Raw genomic sequence first — 17,268 nt, 5'->3', positions numbered from 1 at the left:
TTTCAGACCATTATCGCATCCTGGGTACAGCGACTTTTTGTGATCCTCTAACATGCGATCCAAATTCTCCCTCTCCTTTTCAGTTTCGCAGCTTCTCCGTGCATCAGCAATGGTCCGACCAAGATCATCAGTGGGCTCATCACGTGCCTCTTCTTCACCTTCCCCTTCACCTTCCCCTTCACCTTCAGCATCCTCCATGAAAGTATCACCGAAATGATCAAGATAGTTTTCATCGATGAAATCATCCCCTTCTTCACTTCTTCCATTATAACCCCTCTTTCTCCATGCTTGGTCCAACAATTATAGCTTGGCATGAAACCGTGCCGAAGCAGGTGCAGGTGAACTTCTCTTGAGGAAGAGTAACCCTTCTGATTCTTACAGTCAACACATGGACAGATAGCAAAACCCTTCTGTTTGTTCGCATTAGTCACTACGAGGAAATCTTTCAAACCCGTAGTGAACTCGCCGGAGAGTCGGTTACCGTACATCCATTACCGATTCATCTGCATTATTATAATATAAAATATATAATTAACCATCATGCATTTGTTAAACTAACTAGCTACAAACAATAGAAATTAAACAATGAACTACACACATGCATATTTTATCAATGACACATATATATGAAAGGTTCAAGTTGCTAACCGCGATCGAGGAGGAAAAAATAAATGAGGAAGCTCAAGTGTGGCTCCGACACTTCATATCATGTTTGTTTCATGCTCTTGGGGTATTTCATCAAACACTTTGTGTGCATAAGAGGAGCCAAAAGCAAACCTACACCCCCTTGTGAAGTTTGTGAAGAGAAGTGGCACCAAATGGCTAAGTGATGTGGGCTGAACGGTATATATAGGGGTGGGGCTTTTGTCACGGTTGACCTGGCCAACCGCGACTAAAGGCCTTCGGGCACCAACCGCGACTAAAGCTCCTCCCGTCCACCAGCTGGTCCCCGAGCGCCCTGGGCCCAGGCCTTTGGTCGCGGTTCGCCTCCCGAACCGCGACTAAAGACTCCATTAGTCATGGTTCCTATACTTTCGCGACTAAAGGGGCTTGCCGGAAGCCTCTTTTTCTACCAGTGAGAGGACACAATTATGCATCTACAAAGGAATATATAATGTTCTGTGCAAATGTTTGCTCACGTTTCTTTTCTTCCAAAAATCATTATTAGCCATACAAGATGTCATTTCATCACATATATGATAACAGTTCCGCAAAGTTCAACCCCTACCTAAAGAGGGTTATGCCCGCCGTTTTAACTGCAATTTGAAAACAACATGAAATTCAAAAGAATTTAAAAAATGAAAACCTACGCACAACGTTATTTTATATTATTTGACCTAGATAAGGAAAAATAACACATTGCAATACGTTGTTCTGAAAAACCTTCTCAGAAATTAGCTACCATGAATGAAGTTTCATGCCTTTCAAGCTAAATGAGCTATATCATGACCACAACAATATCATAGTTAGTTCAAATGACCTCATATTATGCACATGTGTGCACTTTGGAATGACAAACAATGTTTATTTTGGGATTTTCCATTACACACAAAAATCTCTTTTTATTTTCTAAGTGTCAGAAATGGGTTCTTATGTAAAGCACCTAACAAGAATCCATTCCAATATTGTACCACATCAAATTTCAAAATAGCAGCGGTGAGGAAGTGTAACGGCCTCAGGGCGACGAGCTCTCTCAAGATCTTCATGCACGACAGCGATGCCTATGTGGCGGAGATCGACCGCTAGGTGGTGGTGAAAACCGGCTCTAGGTTCGACGTCGGGGCCGTCATCCTAGCTGGGTTCATCACGTCCGCCCACAACCACTACGCCTTCTGGGAGAAGGCTGGAGCTGAAGCCTCCATCTGATCGACCATTGGAGCACGATATGATCCGAAGGAATAAATGATTTATTTCTGATGTACACGTGGATATATATGGTTATGATTTAGAGAGATTGGACAATGTATACGAATTGCTCTCACGATGACATTGATTAAGAAGAGACACTTACGCACCTAGAAAGGAATATAAAATGTTCTGTACATATATTTCTTGGTTGCACAATATGTGACAAAGTATACACTACTATATTTATATTTTGGCTCCCGTGTCCCCTTGGGTGGCACTGGGGCAAAAACCCTAGCCGCTAAATAACCTGGGCGGTTTTCTTAATGCCTCACTGCCTGATCTTAGAGAAGACGAATTAGACTGCCTGATAGACTACTATTTCCTTTTCTTACCCGCTAGAAAACTGAAGATTCCAAATCTCCCCTGCCACGGCTGCCACTAGCGAGGACCGTGGTGGCGGCGGGCCTGGTGCTGGAGGTACCAGGGGCTGCATCTTGGCGGGAGGTCGTCCGAGGTGGCGGCGGACGGGGCTAATGATCTCCTGCGCTTGGCGGCTGGGGCAACTCCCTGATCATGCGGTGGTGGCGGCTTCTCCCTTGGTTGGCACCCATCCGGGATGGAGGTCGCATGATCATGGCAGTGGGGCTATGCCTTGGTCATGGTAGTGGCAGTTTCCCTTGGGCGTCTGTGCTTGGGAGGAGGCGGCGGCTATAGGTCTGAGCTATCGCCTAGGTTTGTCTTCGGTGTGGATGTTGGTCGCCCTTGGATGCGTGGGGAGGCAGTGCATGTTGTCGGACTCTCCGCGGTGTCGTGTTGGGTATCTTGCTCGGGCGGAGACCAGCGGGCCGGTGCTAGCGCATGGTTCGTATGTAGGCTTGCCTCCTCTTTCGCCAGAGGGGTCGTCCGGTGAGTGGCGGCGTGGGGGCCTCTGACTCGTCTGAATAAATGTGGCGGTCCTAGAATTTCTCTCACTGCATGATGAAGAACTACTTGTTTCATGTCTTCCTTGATCTAGCCGGAATGTCGAGTTCCCTAAGGCTCCGTCGGCGAAATCCAATGGACGACATGCTAGGAATTGCTGGATCGGATGGTATTCGTTCGCGCGAAAGAATTTTTCTGATTGTTTGGTTTTAGAGGGAGCGGTTCAAAGTTCTACGGTATGTTGCTATCATGGGACATGTCTTTACTTCCATGGTGAAGTGAGTCGCGGAGAATGGCATGGAAGCCGAGATCTGATGACTGGTAATGGTGTTTCGAGTGGTGGTGGTGAGGTTATGGCTTGGTGATTCGTGACTTGGAGCAGCGGAATCAGCAAGTGAGAGCGACAACACATGAGAAATTCAGAGTCTAAACTTGCAGGGTGAAAACCCAAGGTCTAGCCTTAATTGGTTGTGCCTGGTAATGGCCTTGTTGAAGGGATTTTCTCTTGGGTGAAAACTTATGATCTATGATCATGGCGATGATGAAGCTTGTTCCCTTCTTGAAGGCGTCTCTTCTGGAGATTATGGATTTCTGGTGCTGTCTTGGTAGTGTTTGGTCTGCTCCTACAAAGAACAGATCACTATAGCGGGACTTTTCTTTCTGTAATTCTTCTTTCTTTTTTCTCTATGTGGATCTGTATTGCCATTAGGGCACTACGTTGTTGCATAGGCCGTGTGTAATTGGTATCTTCACGATATTAATATATTCCCTTTATCGAAAAAGTAATACACTGGTATCACGAAATGCAACGGTGTTTTGGACGGGTTTTTTGTGTGTGAAGGGGATCGTGCCATTAAAAGGAACGTGGAGTATCTAAAAAAACGAAAATTACAACAAAATCTTTCTCCAGGATGTGTCGATGGTGTACTGCCACTGACGCTCCTCCCTAAATTGGACAAGTGTTGTTGGTTGTCGACGGGAAATTGCCGAACGGGACAAGTGATGGGTTCGTTGCATGGAAAACAAAATTTATACCGTGAACATGAACAAAAACCAAGATCCAATCTAGGAAGAAGCAAGATCTAATCTACCAAGATCGAAGCAACGAGAAGAGTGTGAGACTAACACTCGAAGATTCCAAAGCCTACGAGATTAGATCTTGTTGTTGATGTAGTCGATCGTCCCGTGTTGCAATCCGGCAACACTTCCATACTCGATCGTGCGTACGGTGTCGATGAAGCCCTTCCTATCCCCGTTCCAGCAGGCAGAGGAGGTGTGGTAGATCCCCTCGGAATCCCAGCAGCACGACGGCGTGGTGGTGGTAGTGGAGGAGAAAAGCTGCAAGGCTTCGCCAAGCCGGAACAGCTCTATGAAGGAGGAGAGGGGGCGGCCAGAGGTTGGTGTCTTGGGGTGGGTGCGCCCCCTGTCCCTCCCCTCTTTATATAGGGGGGGAGGTCGGCTGGGGTGGCCCCCCCAAGCCCATCTAGGGCTAGGGCCGGCGGCCAAAGGAGGGGGGGAGTTTTCTTCCCCACCAAGTTGGTCCCCCCTTAGGGTTTGGGGAAACCCTAAAGGGGTTGGCCGGCTGGGCCTTGAGGGGCATGTGCCCCTAGCCCATTAGGCTAGGGTGCATCCCCGCGGCCCATGCTAGGCCTCCTAGGGTCGTGGGCCCACTGGTGGGACCCCTGGAACCTTCTAGAACCTTCCTGGTCTTTCACCGGAAAAATCCCGAACTTTTCTGAAACCTTGAAATCAATTTCCCTTATATGAATCTTATTCTCCGGACCATTCCGGACCTCCTCGTGATGTCCTGGATATCATCCGAGACTCCGAACAAACTTCGGTCTCCATCTCATATTCCGAATCTACTTATGCAACATCGAACCTTAAGCGCGTCGCCCTACGGTTCGTGAACTATGCGAACATGATCGAGACTCCTCTCCGACCAATAACCAATAGCGGGACCTAGATATCCATAATGGCTTCCACACATTCAGCGATAACTTAGTGATCGATTGAACCATTAACATACGATACCAATTCCCTGTGTCACGCGATATTTTACTTGTCCGAGGTTTGATCATCGGTATCTCCATACCTAGTTCGTCCTCGTTACCGACAAGTACTCTTTACTCGTACCGTGGTATGTCATCTCTTGTGATCTTGTCACATGCTTGCAAGCTAATTAGACGACATTCCACCGAGAGGGCCCAGAGTATATCTATCCGTCATCGGGATGGATAAATCCCACTCTTGATCCATATGCCTCAACTCACACTTTCCGAATACTCAATCCCATCTTTATAACCACCCATTTATGCAATGGCGTTTGATGTAATCAAAGCATCCTTCCAGTGTAAGTGATTTACATAATCTCATGGTCGAAGGACTAGGTAACTATGTATCGAAAGCTTATAGCAAGATGAACTTAATGACATGATCTTATGATATGCTTATTTGGGTGTATGTCCATTATATCATTCACCCAATGACATAACCTTCTTATTAACAACATCCAATGTTCATGATCGCGAAACCATGATCATCTATTAATCAACAAGCTACTTATACAAGAGGCTTTACTGGGGACTCCTTGTTGTTTACATAACACACATGTATCAATGTTTCGGTTAATACAATTATAGCATGGTATGCACACATTTATCATAAACACAAAGATATAATAATAACCATTTTATTATTGCCTCTTGGGCATATCTCCAACAACAAGAAGACCACATCCATCTCACAGACGAATAAGAAGGAATAACCGTGGCGATACGGAGATCCCCACATCTAGAAGAATTCCTCGAAAAACACACTAATCCTACAAGTTTCTCGATGTCGCTGTCGATATGGGGCTAAAGACGGGAATATTTTATCGTAGAAGACGCCACCGCCACCACCTGAACATCGCCCCACTAAACTAAAACCCTAAAACCAGGTGATGGCTATGAAATACACCATTTTTTCTCTCGTTTAAACCCTTAGCTAAGTCGAGAAATTGACTAAGTTTACCTCTCAACTTGCCAGTAATGACTAATTAATGCAAATATGTGCAATCTCTTCTATTTTTGGATGTTGTGCAGGAAATCACGTCAGAATGACAAATGGACCTGCAATTACTGAAGAAAATTGCGTCAGGAGCATGAAAAAATTGACTACACTTGAAGAGGCGGTTCCAGGGGATTTAATGGGCATCGGTACGGGCAAGCCCCGCCCGTACCGTGTGTCGCTGCATTCTCAAGGTCAAACCCTATAAGTTTTATGAAGGGACCGACGCTAAAGAGAGAGCCATTTATCGCCAAACAGAGCCACCATCCACCAGATTCATCTGCACCACACCGAAGGAGATCCACCACCATAGTTCATCCATCTCATCTCCCATCTCCTCCATAGCCATAGCCATCACCATTGTAATGGGGATCTCCTTGAGAATTAGCGATCATTGTAAGAATATTGTGAATTCAATCTAAGTATTTTGCACAATGAGTTCTATGTTTGTATTTGATCTTGATATTATGTGTGAGTAGTCCTCACGGGATGCGGGTTGGAGTAAAATCTCGCAGCGTTTATTTGCATCTAATCTTATTATATGCGTAAGGATTGAATAGGAGTTTTGCAATCTTGTATCCTTGTCTCTTTGCCTCGTCTCGGTGATCTGCATGTACCCATATCATTCGATTCGATCAAGGGAAGAGGTGGGATGAGTGGAGAACGGCGTGCTACTGCGAAACCTTAGTGAAAGAAAGGGGAACGTAACGGTACATGTTTAGTGATTCATTCGGGATTATGGCACAATCATCTAGCTTAAGGCTTTGGTCTGTATTCATTTACTCAATAACTATTGTTGCTTGCGGCTATGACGACAGTGGTTGGACCAAGAGGCTCTTGTCACCTCTGACTTTAGGGGCAAGAGTATTAACGGATGTGCTATTCACAAATCTCTTATCACTATTTTATTTGATACACATATGTGCTTCAATTACATATATATGCACAGCAGCAGGAGAAACCTTAACCCTAGATTATTTCCATCATTGAACACAACCCCCTTAAAAGTAAACTAGATAGGTCCGGTAAACTGAAGATAAAATACACTAGCAAGTCTTGTAGATGTTTCCTTTACACCATTTTATCTGTGCTTCCCAAGGTTCGATTAAATCTGGGTCTTCTAGAGAAAAAAGCTCATCATACTAAAATTTGTAATCCGGATATCACCAGGGCAACAGAGAACTTTTGCAGATGTTTTGGAATTATAACTTTTATTTCATTTTTCATGTCCGAACGGTGTGATTGATCTCTAGATCAACCTGATGCGTGCATGTTACAGGCTTTTCACCACACCAATGATTCTCATGGATTTGAGAAGGTTATTTTTTCAAAAAGGAGGATGGCCCCGGGACTTTGTATCAATCGATGCACACAACCAAATATTACGGATTATTCAACAATCCTAAGCAAAACCTAGCATTGATGCTGAAAAAATAGAAAATAGAAAAGAAGTAAAAATATGAGGTTGTACAAATAGGGTCAGCATGTCCAAAATATCCCCACAAAAATACAAAGTCCAAAAGGAAACATGAATGAGCCATAGTTAAGGTTGAAGTGACGAAGGATGTTTAGAGACCATTTTGTATTCTTCAAGTTTTATTTGCAATGGTGAGGGGGTCCTGTAATTGGTGGGACAAGGAAACTGGTAGCCCCTAAGTTTCAAAATAATGTAGCAAAATTATCTAGATTTATATGTATGTACTCATATATAGATATATGAGTATCCAGATAAATCTATGACAATTATTTTGGAATGGAGGAGTACATCATGACAATTTTTGTTTTATTGCACAATATGATCATTAAGAATGATTAGGACGAAGAGGATTTTGACTACGATCGGGAGGATGCAGAGGTGTTGAGGGGAGGAAGACTCGTGTTTGAATTTTTGGATTAGAATATAGCTGAATTCTATGCACATCCCTCCTTCCTCCTCCTAGCTTCCCCATCCTTCCTCCCCTCCTCCCGGGGCGGCCCATCCCCCTCCCTCATCCTGGTTCATCCGCGTGGAGACGTTTCCGGAGGGTAACAACCCCAACACAAGACTTCTCACCCGTGGCTCCCCTGGCCGATACCACTATCGGCGTCGGTGGTGGGGCGGTGCCTGGTTGCCAAAGGCAGCGAGCTAGGAGGCACATTGGGTGGATCCTCTCTGCGTGGAGGTAAAGCTCCGGTGGGTGCGTGGTGGTGGCGCTCCCGACGATGGATATGGGCGATGAGCTCATAACGGGAATGTGGTGTCCTCGACTACAGATGCGTGGCTATGACCGGCTGAGCAGGCATGATCTAGGAAGTGCGTAGGCTTGATCTGGACCATGCGGGCCCAATATTGGTCGCACGGGCCACTGATGTTTCACGTACCTCGTAGGGCTTGGGGGTAGTGACTGGTTGTGCTGCGACGGTGGGCACCATCTTGCTCATATGTCGTTGGTGCGCCTACTATTTCTTACTGCGGTGGAGGTTCCGAACCTCCTTTGTCATCATTAGGCGGCGAATGGCAGCAAGGGGCTTGTTCTTCTACATCGAAAAATAAAGGTGGCAGTTCTAGGGTTTCTCTTGCGTCAAGACGTAGTTCTATTGGATGACTGTCCTCCTTGATATGACCAGAGTGTCAAGTTCTGGAAGGCTCTACCGGCGAACTCCCTTGGGCGGCTCATGCATGTAGATTGCTGGATCGCATGGGATTCGGTCGTGCATTCCCATGTTTTTTATCATTTGGTTTTAAGAGGGAGCGGCGCGAAACTCTTTTATTTGTTGCCATCATGGGACATGTGTTTTTGGTTCCATGGTGAAGTGAGAGGAACAAGATCGCATGGAAGCCAAGTTTTGAGACTAGTGCTGGTGGTTCGAGGCTTTACGTCATGGTGAACTTGCTTGGTGTTTCAGACTTCATAGCAGCAACATGCGAGTGGGGGCGTAAGCACATGAGAAGTTAAATATCCTACCTTTCAGGGTGAAAACCCAAGGTCTATCCTTAACTGATTGTGTGTGGCAATGGCCTTGTTAACAACATTGTTTTGAAAGCGGAGACTTCATTCAAGATGAAAATCTAAGATCTATGATCGGTTGGTTGTGCACTGTTTTGGAGAACTTGGATTTTAGATGTTGTCATGGTGGTGTTTGTGTTGCTGCTCTAAGGACTAGAATACTATAACGAGAATTTTCCTCTTTTAGATTTTTTTTCTTTTTTCAGTTGTGTGCATTCGCACTACCATTAGGATATTGCGTTGTTGCAGAGGCTGAGTGTAATTGGTATCTTGACGATATAAATATATTCCTTTCATCGAAAAAATGCACATCAAATATTTGTGTTTGAATGATTTGATATTAAACTAGGCGTCAAATAGAGTATCTGCTGAAACCGGAGGAAAATAGAAATACAAACTAGGGATGGCATCCACATGGTATGGGTACGTGTAGAGCCATCCCATACCCGTACCCATCACCTTCAATCTTACTCGTAACCCATAACCCGTAACCATGCCCGTTAATAGGTATACGTTTTTACCATACCCCTCACCCGACAGGATAAATAGATACCCACATGTATACATGCGCTTACAAGACATCAAATTGATCAAAACAATATGACATGAAGTGAAGCGATCCTAACTAGGAGTCTAATCCCCACTAGCCATCAAATAGGTACGCTGATCATAGGTACCAATTAACATCCCTAATACAAACCCTCTTTTAGGCGCTATTGCTGGAGTATGAAACTTTTGTAGACCGAGAAAGTAAGGGACCAAACCCCTATTTGGCTTTTGGGGGCCTTTTTAGGACTACTACTCTTCAAAGATACGAATGGGCTCGAAAGTAGTAAATAGCTTATAAAGTTGTGCAAACAAAATATAATATTAATTTGGTGCATCTTTTTAAAATTCAAGTGAAACTTTGACAACATCTCAGTCGACTAAAAACAAGCCAATTGGCAAAATTGTGAGAATGAAATGCGGCTCTAATTTTATGCAGCCATCACAAGATGAACAATAAACATGCTCTCCGTTTATGTGTCTCTGTGCCATCATTGGCTTCATTAGCATGTAATGGCGTGGCGGCACGCCGCGCCAGATGTAGCTGCAATTTTAAAAATGAGGATACATCATTGTAAGTTTTACTTGCACGGCGAGTATTAGGAAATTGCTCTCGGCATGGAGAAATCGTTTAAGATATGGAGAGGCGCGCAGCCCTGCAAAACTTCCAAAGGCGCAAGCAAACATGATATTGGAATTGTGTAAATTTTCTCGCATGTATACATGCAGTCATACAAAACTTTAACATTATCTATCTAGTTCATAGGTAACAATCATAAAAAATGATATAACTACTCATTCAGAAATGATGTGTCCTCATTTTTAATAGCAGAGTTCATCTCATGTCATGCCAAACCACAGTAAAAGAACACCAAGCACAAACTGTCCATGTTAAACTGCTAATTTATCTTCCAATACATGTAAGAGTTCATAAACCTTGTGACTTCGTCAATCTCAAGACCCGCCGGATCAGTTCTTCAACGCAGTCTCTTGGAGGTGCTCATAGGGGTAGGGTGTGCGTGTGTACGTTCATAGGGGTGAGTGTGTGCGCGTATATATGAGCGTCTTTAATTGTACTGTGTTTCGCAAAAAAAAAAAAAACTTGTGAAATCCTTAGCTAGCTCCCTCAAGTAGTAGGAACTGAGAGAGGCAGGGTAACTGCATCCTTCTAAGAATTGGATCTATTAAAAGACATCTGAAAAAAAACAAAAAAAAACTAATTTTATGCACAGATGGAGTATAAAAGAAATTGAGGGAGCAGAATGGAATACTCAGATTGATACACCAACAAGAATGGAAAATTACTTCATCTATGCTGGTCCAGTGTCCAGCCATTTGTGAACCTATGCATTTAGTTGCCAAAATCAGCCAAATATTTTCAGGGAAAGCGGTAAATGCAGATAATTCTGTACTGCTACTATTTTACCAATCGGCTCACCATTAAGTTCATGTGTATTATGAACTCTAAATATTGGATGGTATGCTTTGGTTGATATAATCTAGGAATAGCAACTAACCATTTCAGCCAATGATTTGTCAAAATGAAAAGCCCAAAATGAAACTAAACACTATTAACCTTTCAATAACATACAGAAACATAAATTCATAAACTCAAAAAGATAAATTTATAAGAGAAACTCTCCATGGCTCAGCTTTGGAAAGTATTATGAACTCAGGGATTGAGGTCTAGCATGTTCTCCATGCCAAATTTTAAAAAGGTCTCCCTATTAGATATTATAAAAGGTTTCCATGCCAAAGAAGAATAAATATATCTCCGTTTGTCAAAAGGAAAAGCCCAAAAGGAAACTAAACACTATGACCTTTCAATAACATACAGAAACATAAATTTTGTGCGACACTGCGGGCACGACCAGCGAACTCGCGATCCTTCCTCGGATCATCGGCCTTTTGCCGGCCCAACAGACGTGGCGGCAGGCCGCACCGGCATGCCAGAATCGGACGCGGATAGAAACCTCACGAGATGCGTTGGCCGCGCTTCCGTGCCATCAGGGGTGCCGGGCGCCAGGCACGATGCCATCTTCTTCAGGGCGGCGCCGTCTCGGTAACCGCCGTCAAACACGAAGGCGGACGTGGCCGGCGCGTCGTCGACACCGTATCGTTCAGCGGTCCGTATGCGCTCCACCGGGAGGTCGAAGCACGGCGACGGGCAATATCCGTGGATCGCGCCGACTCCACGGTCGTCCCCTTCCCCCGGCTCCACGGCCAGGAAGTCGAAGACGATGTTGCTGCCGGAGTAGAGCGAGGAGCACTCGAGCTTCTCCAGCGACGCGGCGCGGCTCGGCACCTGGGGGTGCTCTTGCTCCTTGGGCTGGTCTTGTTTCTTGCTACCACTTTCCTCCGGCTTCTTCTTCGAAAGGCCCGGGAGGCAGCATGCGAGCAGCGTGCCACACGTGAAGCCGTTGGGGTCGTCGGAGGGCTCAGCGACCGGCGTTTGGGACATGGCGTAGCACCGCTCGCCGGCCGGTTTGAATGGATTCACGAATTCGAATGCCTTGCGAAGATAATGGGGACGACGTATCTGGACAGCAGTACCGGTATATAGTGAGAGGTAGTGGCAATGGTGGTGGATGGTGGTGGAGACGTGGAGTGGAGAGCCATACCGCCGGTCAGCCCAGCTGTAGGGACGCTAGATCGTGTGTTTCATGATTTCCTGTCTTAAGTTAGTCGTCGGCGACGCCCGAACCCCCCTATACCCATTTAGCGTAGATCTGAGCGTATGGCGTTTAGATCGTTGACTAATATTTTTCCTTTTATTTTGACAAACACAGCAGCCGCTCATAAATACATGCTCACCTCTATAAACGAGTAGGTACGTACAATCTACCCCTATGAGCGTCTCCGGGAAGCTGATTTAAAAAAACGGATTCGACTGCTCTTGTGATTGACGAAGTTATCCTACAGCTGTGAGTGTTATATTGTGATCCAAATTTATATACTAATGGGAGGCTAACTTCTAACGAGTGGAGTGAGGCCCGTCGCCCGTTGTCGGTCGTCCGTACGGATCGTTGCCACCGCCTATATATACATCTTGTAAGCCGCCGGCTAGGATTTATCAGATTATAAGATAACCCACGACGTTTGTAAACACTCACCGATATAGTGAAGTTTTGCTGGCTAGCGTCCATGATTTTTTCCCCTTCTGTGTTGAAAGGGGGTTTCCACGTTAAATCTCGTGTCTCCGCTGCGTTTTCCTTTATTGTTCGTCGTTATTTGCTTATCGCGTTATATAACAGTGAGCACCTCCGAGAGACTGAAGCCAAAAAAAAAAACTGATCGACGGTCTTGAGATTGATGAAGTTACCCTTCCGCTGTGAACATCTCCGAGAGTCTGAGTCCAAGAATCTGATCTAACTCATCTTGAGATTGACAAAATCATCAGAAACGCCTCACTGTCAACGGATCGGCTCACTAACAAATATTTCACCTTTATAAAATACCAAAATCTATGTGATTTATAAATCTAAGATATCTATTCATGGGTCGAGGTAGTACTATTTTTTGTGCTCGTGTCGTGTGCATGATCTGTATATGGTCACATTGACATGTTCAGTTGTAGTACATGTAACCGTGCTACACCGTATACATAACATTGCCATCACATTCAAAGTTCAAACTAAAATAGTGTTTAGCTACGTTTACATTTAGATAAATTTAAGATATCTATTAATAGATAGAGGTAGTACTATTCACTACAGGAATCTTCCCAGATGCCGACGGCCGGCGGCCCTCGGCGTAGCACCGCCTAGCCCTCGGCGTAGGCTACGCCGACGGTGGCCCTCGGTGTAGCTCCTCGGGGAAGGTAGGCCTCGGCGCTGCCCACGTGGCCCTCGGCGTATCGTCGACCGTCGGCGTAGACGGAGAGGGCCGACGGCTGGCCCACCCGTCGGCGTACGAGCCCTCGGTGTAGCACGTTAACGGGCACAGTCAAACTGACGGCCGTTAAGGCTACGCCGAGGGGGTGGCCGTCGGCGTACGCTGCGACGTGGCGCAGCCTGGGCAGCTCTGGCGCCGGCTACGCCGAGGGGGGGCTGTCGGCGTACGCTGTGACGTGGCGCAGCCTCGGCAGCTCTGGCGCCGGCTACGCCGAGGGGGGCCGTCGGCGTACGCTGCGACGTGGCGCAGCCTGGGCGCCTCTGGCGCTGGCTATACCGAGGGGGTGGCCGTCGGCGTATGCTGCGACGTGGCGCAGCCTGGCAGCCCTGGCGCGGGCTACACCGAGGGGGTAGCCGTCGGTGTACGATGACCATTTGGTCCATGTCGAGCCTATGCCGAGGGGATAGCCGTCGGCGTAGCCGTGCAGTTTTTCCAGATTTTTGCTGTTTCGGCTATTCCCAGGTTTGCACAGTTAAATAGCACATAAATTCACAAATATTTCACAGGAGCCTCACATGAAGTGCAAATATACATAACATGAAGTGCATGAAATGCAAATAGGTACAAATCTCTCATAACATTGCATACATAGTGTCATAGTGTCATAGTATCGATAAGAGATACATGGGACAACTAGAGGAGCTCGTCGCCGCTAAACACCGGCCCGGGCCAATTCCTTCCGGTAGAAGCTGCGGAAGAACCACCGGGAGAAGGACCGGGAGAAGTACCAGGAGAAGTACCGGGAGTAGCACCGGGAGAAGGACCACCATGATGAACCGGTGTGATCTCCCTCCCACCACCCTGGTTTCCGGAACATCCCGTTCCCTACACACATGTTCCCGAGATGTTAGCAATTTGCGAGGCAAAGGAAAGCCGTAGTATTCGGTTTGGCGAAGAACTTACCGCTGTTCTCCCATAGTACTCCGCAGCGAAATTTTCCTTCGATGGCATGTTTGGCGCCGGCCCCGGAAAGGGAGGCATCGGCCCTAAATCCACTGTCTGTCCAGTTTGATTGGCCACCATCGACGCCTGCAAGATAGTTTACATGTCAGTCTTTGCAGAAATGAAGCATCAAACTACGGGAAAGTGGGACTTGTCATCATTTGCGAAAACAAAGGTTGGAACTTACATGTATATATGCCATGTACTCCATGAACTGCTGCTGCTGCTGGTTGAAGGCCACCTGATATTCTTGATGAGCGGCCACGTAGGCCGCCTCGAAGTCAGGCTACAATTTTACAAATTCATGTCTCGTTAGCACTTAGCAATGTATGAACGAAAGTCGGAAAGAGGATGGAAATGAGAGAAACTTACGTCGTATGCGGGTTGCCGAGCCCGGCGACGAGGCGGGAGAGGGGGGCTGTCCTTGGTGAGGCCCGCCTTGAGACGCGTGAAGGTCGTGGTGAGCTTATGCTTCACGGCCTTGTTCATCATGGCGAGACGGCCATGCGGCAACCCTCCGGACGACAGGACCAATGACTCCTCGTCGACCTCCACGCTCATGAACCAAGACACAAAGTTTATTTTTACTCCGGGAGCACCCTCTTTCAGTAGAGTGTCCAACTCCGCGCCCGTGGGATCTGTCGTTCGCCACCACTGTTCATCTGTGAATTCGCTGAAAGGATACAATAAGCATTAGACCGAGACCATGTAGGTGATCGAAACTAGGTACAAAGTAATTTGTACACCATGTTACCTAATGAAATCGTGACCGCCATCATCGTCGTCCCCCCCACCACTTCCTTCATGTTCATAAGCACATAGAGCATTATGCAATCCTTCTCTTCCCTCTCCAATCTATATTTTTGTCCTTTACCAGCCTTGCCACCGGGACATTGGAATAGTTGAAGCTTGGGGTCATTCATGGGCACGTCGACATTGTAACGAGAGACCGGGTTATGCAGAGTGGGAACTTCATCAGGATAGTACGTTGTTGCGGAATCTGCCATCTCCCGAAGGCACGTTGCCTCAGCTATGCATGCTTCAATCTTGGCTTTGTTTCCAGTTATCTTCCGAATATACTTGAACTCTCTCTCAATACAAAACTGCCACCGAAACTGCACTGGGCCACCCAAGAGTGCCTCGTTTGCGAGGTGCTGTTGCGGTCAGAAACCCACCGGCGAGCAGCGACGGGCAACACAGTAGAGCCGGGAGGCTCCCAGGACTGCGGCTGGCCCTGGTCCCTCCGAGCGACGGCCCGCAAAGACTCGGCACGCACGTCCGATGCTGGTGCAAGGGCGTGCCACCTGACCTATACCTGGTCAGGAAGGTGATGGATGTGCCTCGCTTAGTTTCCTGCATGGCATACACGTAAACATTAAATACGAGCCTCGATCGGCTCTCAGGTTGTCCTGTGAATCGGCTCGAAGAGCCGATCCACCCATGATCCGTACGGGGTGTACGAATATATGGTGGTCCTGCTTGATCAAGATAAAGCTAAAACGACCTACTACGATTTAGGGTTTTCACCACATAATCGGAACATCCTACTCGTGATTGAGCCTGGCGGCCACGCACGGTGATCGTAAACCGACCCTAGACAAGGCCTAAAAACCAACACGAGGTTGATCCCCGGAACATCCTGTCTAGGGCTAGCAAACTACACCCTATGCGCCACTGGATCCTTCAACCCGTTTGTAAGGCCTAACTATGCAGATATTAAACTAATCCTTGACGAACAAGGAGCAACCATAACGGATCGGATCTACTAAATAATGATCAAGCGGGGTGCCGCCCTTACACCTAGGATAGGCGTAAGGGCGGCTAGACGTCTAAGGGTTGCACGACGACAGCATATGATACGATGAACAATGCTAACCCTAACACGCCTAAGATAACTACGTTGCTCGCCATCAAAAAGGCTTTAGCACGAGCAACGCATGAACAGCGAATAAACACGTACTGCCTAGATCGCAAGATGCGATCTAGGCAGCATGACGCTTACCCGGAAGAAACCCTCGAGACAAGGGAGTTGGCGATGCGCCTAGATTGGTTTGTGGTGAACGTGATTGTTGTTTATTTCATAAACCCTAGATACATATTTATAGTCCGTAGACTTTCTAACGTGGGAATAATCCCAACCGGGCACGAGCCAAACTCTATCTAATCAATACGTATCCTACTATATTACAGATACACGGGCGAACTAGCCCAAACTTTGCATATAAGGCCGATTCATGTATTCCTTCCATGTATATTCTTCAAGCCCATCTTGATCGCGGCCCACCTCTGACTCGGTCAAATTCTGGTGATAACACATGCCCCCCTGGTTTTGGAATTGATAATTCCAAAATCATTTTGCTTTTCCTTCGTCGGGTCATGTTGTGGCAGAGCAGAACCGTCGCAGTCTCCTTCATCATGATGCCTTGCCTCTTCCACTTCCGCGTGTCCTGGCAAAAATTGTTTTTTTTTTTCGTTGGGCACCACTTCCTCGGAAACTGCTGTGGCATTGAATTTCCACTATATCCCCTTTTATTTAACCGCTCCAAACAGTTTGCTTCTTCATCCCCTTCGCATTAGCACTCCAAAAGCCCTCCTGCGCCACCATGTCTTCTTCCTCCTCTGCCTCATCGGGTCTTTCCACCCAATCCTCCTCCTCCAGCGAGCCGACGCCGGAGTGGAACCCGGAGGAGGCCCATGAGGCCAACATCCGCCGTGCCATCGAAGCCGGAGAGGAGTCCAGTCACGATTTCTCCGTCTGGTCTGAGGACGACAAGTCCTCGACCGACGGGGAAAGTGACCTCCGCTTCCTCGCCGACGGGGAAACGGAGGAGGAGAGCGATGACGATCGCTTCTCCTGTGATGACTTCACCTCCCCCGAGGAGGAGGAGGAGGAGAAGGAGGAGGAGGACGACACCTCCTCCGACGAACCGCCGGCCAAGCGCTTCTGCCCCTGGCCGGGGAACCTCAGCGACTTCGACAGCGACGACGACGACGCTGACGAGGAGGACGAGGACAACGAGGGTCCTGCCGGCGGCCGCTGCAGCAGCGACGATGAGCCCGCCGGGAGTAGCGCCGACAG

General features: G+C 47.1%; 1 protein-coding gene across 1 annotated transcript; it reads right to left on the bottom strand.

The window, feature by feature from the left end:
• Positions 1–10,749: 10,749 nt before the first annotated feature.
• On the bottom strand, positions 10,750–11,864 carry LOC127338646 (uncharacterized). Its single transcript, XM_051364684.2, has one exon. It carries the CDS (start codon positions 11,812–11,814, stop codon positions 11,251–11,253), a length of 564 nt encoding a protein of 187 aa, XP_051220644.1. The 5' UTR covers positions 11,815–11,864; the 3' UTR covers positions 10,750–11,250.
• Between the last annotated feature and the right edge of the window lie 5,404 nt (positions 11,865–17,268).

Source organism: Lolium perenne, chromosome 3 (genome assembly GCF_019359855.2).
Source record: "Lolium perenne isolate Kyuss_39 chromosome 3, Kyuss_2.0, whole genome shotgun sequence".
NCBI lineage: Eukaryota > Viridiplantae > Streptophyta > Magnoliopsida > Poales > Poaceae > Lolium > Lolium perenne.
The sequence above is the reverse complement of the archived record's forward strand: the minus strand, read 5'-3'. Positions and strand labels throughout refer to the sequence as shown.

Bases quoted from the DNA above. Each gene is read 5' to 3' on its own strand.
- LOC127338646 (XM_051364684.2), bottom strand. From the start codon at position 11,814: ATGTCCCAAACGCCGGTCGCTGAGCCCTCCGACGACCCCAACGGCTTC.